The 7,159-nt window shown below is 40.9% G+C and overlaps 1 protein-coding gene across 1 annotated transcript; it reads right to left on the bottom strand.

The window, feature by feature from the left end:
- Positions 1 to 2,491: 2,491 nt before the first annotated feature.
- LOC140937807 (tachykinin-like peptides receptor 86C) lies at positions 2,492 to 4,447 on the bottom strand. The gene has a single exon (XM_073387379.1). It carries the CDS (start codon positions 3,939 to 3,941, stop codon positions 2,823 to 2,825), a length of 1,119 nt encoding a protein of 372 aa, XP_073243480.1. The 5' UTR covers positions 3,942 to 4,447; the 3' UTR covers positions 2,492 to 2,822.
- Between the last annotated feature and the right edge of the window lie 2,712 nt (positions 4,448 to 7,159).

Genomic DNA, 7,159 nt, shown 5'->3' with positions numbered 1-7,159 from the left:
AAATAGCATGTAAGATTCTTCAAGAAATTTATTATAAACATTATAATCATGAGATGAGTACTCTTGTTCTTGCCCGGGTGGGGGTACTCCCATACATTACCTATACGGGTATGTGCCGCCCAAAGGGGTCGTGATTTTGAAGCTCCTGATTTAGAACGGGGTATCCATTTCAGAGGCGTTTGGTAGAACGGGGTATAACATTTCAAACGCATCAAAGCTCCACTTTTGTAAGCAACCATTTGAAATAATTTAAGGACAGATTGCTTTTAAAAATACGGTTCAATGCGTTAACAAGCAAACCGTTGTACTCTTGTTGCACCCTAGAACGGAGTATAAAAAATTGGCCCATTTCTAGAACGGGGTATCAGTTTTAGGGCGAATTCTAGAACGGGGTATAAAAAATTGGCCCATTTCTAGAACGGGGTGTCAATTTTAGGGGAAATTTTTTTCTAGAACGGGGTGCCAATTTGGAGTCCCGGGCAGCACATACCCGCCCAAAAAATACCCAAGTGCCCCCCGGGTGTTATTGCCATCTTTGCTTGACAACACTATTTCTTTGTTGTTTTAAAAATATATAATAATACCAGCCTGGCTGGTTAATTGCCGATTTTTAAAAGTGTTTTATGTACTAAAGGAAGATTTCAAATAGTTTTTACAATTACTGTTCACGATTTCTACATTCCGGTTGTTGTTCAAGAGGTCATGAAATTTTACCCTGCTCCGATAATACGGCCAATTATTTTGTGGCCCGTTGGTGACCGTATTATTCGGAGTAATGTTTTCCGCTTTTTAAGGGCTTGTTTCAAATTTGGAATATACAATTATGAGACAAAGGGGACACCTCTGCATCTTTTACGATGATGATTTGCAACGCCATTTTGTTGTCGTTGTTGTTTACCATTCGCGCGGCATCCTCGCAAAAGTTTGTGCCGTCACAAGCAGTGGAGCAATTTGTGCTAAGATTAGCAGATTAGACTGTTTCGATGGAACTAACCTTATCACTGAAAAAGGAGGCAGATAACGACTCCTACCCCGATGATTGAACTGGGCACACTCGTTACTTCCCTGTACTAATTAATGCATTTTAAGTGTAATATAGTCTTAAAACAATACAAGAACAACCAACACCCCAATATTATCATATTAGAGGTATCTTAGCAGAGCTCTCGCGCGCACCAAGCGCGCGCAACGAAGCACTATAGGTAAGAAAATCTGGTAATCTATGCATCCAAGAAATTTTGGTTCTGAGAAAATCGTCCGTACGGAGAACGTACGTACGTCCGCCCTCTCATGTAAGCCAGCATGAAATTTTGCATCTCAAGCACTCGCGCGGTTCGGCGGTAAATCGCACAGCTTCCCGGACTTGTACAGATAAAAGTATTAACTTTATCTTTCGCCTTGTTGATATCAAAATAAACGATTTCTATTTCGTAAAAACTTTTATTCAGTTTAGCCGCCTTTCCTTTGACTCCAACCATCACCTCTTGCTTTCTCGGCGATTATGCCATGTTGCGTGATTTTTGTCTTCAAGGGCTCGAAATAATCATACAACGCATTCACAAAAGGAGTAATGTTTGGAGAACGGAACTGGTGCTTAGCAAGCAGGTGTTCATCGCAATAGGAGATGATGTTTAGAATGCAAGGAGTCATTGATAGTTATTCGACAAAAACTAAGTTTAAAATCCCCCGGGGCATGCCCTATTATTGTCTATACGGGGAGGCTTCGCCACAAAGGGCTACCTTATTCAGCCTTCAGGTATATGCTAAGGATAAGCATTTCACTAGTTATAGTATGTGAAATTGTACGGATATCTGTCATTACGGTCTGTGATAAGACCTAAAAAAGACTAACAGGCCCATTTTATGACTGGGAAGAAGATCAGCATCAGAACTTCCTGTTTTAGCGATTTATTCATAAAAGAACTATGCATTTGAGTGGTTTAAACGGGTCCAGCGTTCTAAACTGCGTTTATGAAAGGGGTGCCATTTGTCAATAAAAGGCACATGCAAGAAAGGGGTACTTTTTCTGTCAAATATGGTATAAAAGGTCAGGGGATTGGACCTCGGGGCAAAGCCTCCCCGTATAAAATTTTGTTCAGTATCCCCTTGGGCTTATAAATTTAATCGCTTTTGGAAAGAATCCGTAAAAGGCCAGTGTTTGACTCTCCTATATTTTGGGCTTATCTTTATACAATATTGCTCTACGACTGCTGCATTCAGGCTGGGCAGACAAGTTTTAATGACATCTTAATGACTATTTTGATATCCATAAAAGTGAATACAGGACCGTAATCGTTGTTTTGGCCTGCTGGGCTTAATATTACTCATAGCCATGGGTCTGTTATAAGAAGAAGAATATCCAAATTCCAAAAAATAAATAAAATAGAAAAAAAAAGCAACAACAACGAGAGTACATAAGAGCAAAGGTAGTAGTAAAAATGAAATTACTTTTGTTTGTTGTCAGTTTTATTAAGTCATACCAAGGTTAAAGTCATGGTTCCTAGTGTAAAATTGTCCGTGAGTTTGGTTGTGCATAGCAGTCGCCTTTTAATTTTTACAACAGTGCAAATACCGTTTTCAGTCGAGCTTTTCTATTCATTAATCTGTCATTAGCAAAAGTGACAGGTGTATTTATTTTCGTTCAATTTTAATTTAACAATTGCTGATTATAATATTAAGATATATGGGACCATACGTTCGTTTTGCTCGAAAAAAATGTCCCTTTTTATTAAGCTAGTGAAAAAAAGACGAAGACCACAACTAAGCCAACAAAACTTTTTAAGATTCATGTTTTGAACGGATTGAAGCTGTTGAATACGAGGTTAGACCCCGATTTTGTCGTCAGTCTTTGACTGACAATTTCCCGTATTTTCCGTGATTCTTTTCAAGGCGTATTCACAGTTATCAGAGAGAATGGTTCCTGTAGTTCTCTGCCTATAGCTGGTATCTTGAACGGAATTACTCTCGAATGGTTTACAACAGCGTACCTTGGATTTAAAGAGAAGCCTAAAGTTGTTGCGATAGTTGCTGCTTTGTAGTGCGTATAAAAGCGGATTAAAAAACGAATTTGCAAAAAGCAAAAACCTAGATATTCTATGCAATAAATACAGCGTTTCATATTTATCGAGGACAGCTGCGTGGTTGGCGGAAATAAGATAGAGAAAAAAGGAAGCAAATGGAAGCGAGCAAACAGCAAAGATAATCGCAAGCCAGATAAGAAGGCGTGCCAACTGTTTCTTTTCATGTCTCTCTGTTTCACTGGCTGAAGTTTCCGAGCAAATTGTCTGAGTAAAGTACAAACCACGGACGATTTCGAAGTAACATATAAAAATTATTAGAAAACTTAAGAAACCAAAACAAACGCACGTGAAAATAATGAAAGACTTGTGAAGGTAGTACTCATCCAAACTCCAGGGGCGTTTGCATGGATAGTTGTTGGACTCAATGTCAAACGTGTTGGCTTGGATATCTGGTACGCAAGTTAACAAAGCAATGAGCCAAAGCAGAGCTATGACATATCCAACGGTGTCTTTAGTTAATCGTAAATTGCGAAAAGGCTTTACCAGAGCCAGGTATCTTTCCACTGCAATCGTGCAGACTGTCAGAACCGCTACGTTTATGGTGATTGGGACAACAGCATTTCCAGCGAACAACTTGCAGATCACATCTCCTAGGAACCCTTGCAGACGAACCTTTGTTAAAGCAAAGTCATAAAGACCAGGGCAGAGTAACAAAGTCAGTAAATCTGCCACGGCCAAGTTCATCAGCAGGTAATTGGTTGTGGTGTGCATCGATGGCGTCTTGCGCACTATAGTGATTATTATTCCGTTACCGATGACGCCTGGAAAAACGATTGCCGCGTAGAAAGCGGCGAAAAGAATGTCCTGGGTTGCAAAGAAACTACCTTGTTGTCCTGAGGGTGTCGTTGTGCTACTCATCATATAACTTCCTCCGTTCCTGAGGTGACTTAGACAATCTTTTTTCCTCTTTAGTTCCCCACAGTGACACAAACATTGAATGGACTGTCAAGGAAACGTCAAGTGAATCCCAAGTAGGCTTGGTCCTATATCTGTTACGATCCGTTTCAATAGGCCCGTCCTTGGCACTCGCGCTGATGAGACAGGTGTACGGTCGGTTTTAGAGCTTGTTTACACAGTTCTGACGAAACAATCGTTTTAGCCAAACAAGCCTTTGAAAACGAAGGGATCGTTGAATATCATTTTCCAAAGTTTCCCGCGATTCTGAGGTTTTAATCTCTTAAAAAGCCTCATTGTCACAGTAGTGATCGCTTGATGTCAGGAAAGACCGCATCTTTCATACTAACGAGTTAAGAATACAATTTCTCGCTAATAAATTTGTTGTCATAGTATTATTAGCATGTAGCAATCATCCTACTTAAGGCCGATTGCAGACGGCGCCAATTTGCAAATGTGATATTATTTGTTCGTTTTATGCAGGTAATTTCTATTTATATTTGTTGTCTAATGTATGTTCGATTGATTATAAAGCAACAAAATCTAAATTAAAAAACGGACAAGAAAACTCAGAGTATGATTCCTAAGCTCATTGCAGAATTTTCAGAAAGCCATTAGAATATATTATATTAGCGATGGGATAGCAGGTGATTATCTGTGGGTTTTTGAGAGACAAAAGACCTCAGTTTTGTCATTGCGTGTAATCTTTCAAACCGCCAACGAAATGTAACAAGCATTTGCTAATTTCTACCCCACGACGAGAAAAACTAGGGGGTCCCTATAAATTGTCATGTAGCAACTTATTATTACATGTTGAAAGGCAATAAACTTTAAATGTTGCCACATGTAGGGAAGAAAGATAAAAAATCGAGAACGTGAGTATAGCAAATTTCATTCATTATTTACATACTGAGATATACTCACCAAATAAAGTTGTCGTTATATGATTGTTACAATTGAAAAAAGTGATACGTCCAATCCGATTCGCGAATGACGTTTTTCCACTTGCGTGAAAAATACAGCTAGAGAGTTTCGCGCCAAATTTCCCGGCTTTTATAGGTGCCTGTATCTTGCAGCGCCCTCGCTTTGCAAACTGCTTTGTTGTTCAAGACTATAAATTTTATTTTTTCGCGTAGAAACGTTTAGACTACGAGTAGTCCCCATTTTTCTTTCTCCCCACCGCATCTCTCTTTTCTCGCGTGGGGTGATTTTGACGAGCGCTCGCGTTCCGCTAGACTTTCTCAAAGTCGTTCGCTTGGTTTTCTGGTCTGGTGTGGTAGGACCCGGCACGAGCTTTCGCTCGCTCGCGCTTCGCGCCCGCTCGCTCGCGCTCCGCGCTCGTACGATCGCGCTTCGCGCTCACAGTCGCGCTACGCGCTCAAAAGCTCGACTTGTGAGCAAGTCTAGCGTTCCGCTCGCTCTACTATCCCTGATGAAAAATGGGGACTACTCGTAGTCTAAGAAACGTTAACAACAGCTCGGAAATTGGAGGGGAATAACTTGGTATATTAAAATGTCGCTGAAGGAAACTGTTGTACAGGACGCCGACTTGTAAGCTTAACGTCTACTTACACGGGTCCAGGCAATTTTCGAACGGACGAATTTTTACCTATGCAAGCCGTTTACACGGAACCGAGCAAAAAACTTGAACGGTTACGTGGGTCCCGTGTAAATGAAAGACAGATCCGTGTAAGTTTTTGTCCGTTTGACAAGACCCTTGTAAACGCGGCCTATACAGGAGCTATTTTGTGTTCTGTTATTCAAACCGACCATTTTGCTCAAATTTGTAATTTTTTTTCTTAATATACAGTTTAAAGGGGCACCTTCAACCAGTGTGCATTGCAGTCTTGCACTTCACCGAAATCATTTGCAATATCACGACCGTTAATATTTCTGTGTTTGATAACAGGACTGTCCCTATGTTTCTTTTAAGAGGTGTATCACAGCCTGTTATTTCTTTAGGTTGTGAAGGCAAACGCAATCATGTTTATAGCTACAAGGATCTTTCGTAAATTCTGATCCATTCAATCATTCATGAGTCCCAGTGTACCAATAATAGGGAGCGTAAGCAACGACGACGACGACAACGACAACGTCAAAAAACAATTGGTTTTATGAGCAAAACAACAGCTCTGCACGTGCATCACACTTTTTAGTACATTTCTTTGACGTCCACTGCATGACTACGACGTGAAACCGCCCGATGCGACCTTTTATGGAAACGTGGACATACGACGACAAATTTACTCGCTCTATTTGAACATGGATAAAGCCCCTAAGAATTCAACTCCAGGAAAAGTCGCTTACATTTGACGAATTGAGTGGTTCCAAATAGAGGCGATAAAGTTTGAAAGGACGCGAATTCATTTTTTTAGTGATGTTTTCACTGCTGTCGTCGTAGCTGTTGCTTAAGCTCCCTATTAACTAGCACAGTCTGTCTTCATTCCCCACATTTTCGTGATTTTTATCTCAAGGTCTTTGTGTTTCGAGGCTTTTTCAATGACCTTAGTAGAGGTGTTTGTGTCGGATGGTACTAACACATCGATAAGCTTGCAACCGCGGTTGGTATCATGGTCCTTGAACAATATATCAGGGCTTGTTTGCAGACAACTCTCTTTACTTATGTATCTGCATATCCTAAAGAATTTGAAGTTCTTCATTTTCAGTGACAGTCTCAGGCTTGTGTTCATACTACCTCTGTAGCCCTCCAGTGGATAATATGCAGCTGCCTTATTAGCCCTCTCTGGGTAGTCAGTTTTTGTAAGCTCGGAACACAGATATAATATGATCTACCGTTTCTTCTTGCTTATTGCGTACCCTGCATAGTGGGCTGGTGTCATTCTTTACAATTCTTGCAAAAAAAGACTTGGGAGGGAAGGGTTGCAATTATTAGACCCTTTCTCTTAGCCACCCGGTTAGCTCAATGAGATTAGCGCTTGTCGGCTGAGCGGCAGGCCGTAGGCTCAAACCCCGTCCGGACCAACACTCAGGGTCTTTAAATAACTGAGGAGAAAATGCTGCCTTTGTAATAACATCTGCAAACGGTTTGACTTTCCAGTCTTCTGGGATAAGGACGATAAACCGTAGGCCCCGTCTCACAAGCCCTTGCGCATGGAATAAATCTGTGGGACGTTAAAGAACCCACACACTCTTCGTAAAGAGTAGGGCACGTAGTGCCCGGTGTA

Source organism: Porites lutea, chromosome 5 (genome assembly GCF_958299795.1).
Source record: "Porites lutea chromosome 5, jaPorLute2.1, whole genome shotgun sequence".
Taxonomy (NCBI): Eukaryota; Metazoa; Cnidaria; class Anthozoa; order Scleractinia; family Poritidae; genus Porites; species Porites lutea.
Note: the sequence above shows the minus strand (reverse complement) of the source record. Positions and strands in the feature narration are given on the sequence as shown.

What these genes read in the sequence shown, in the direction of transcription:
- LOC140937807 (XM_073387379.1), bottom strand. Translation starts at nt 3,941, where the DNA reads ATGATGAGTAGCACAACGACACCCTCAGGACAACAAGGTAGTTTCTTT.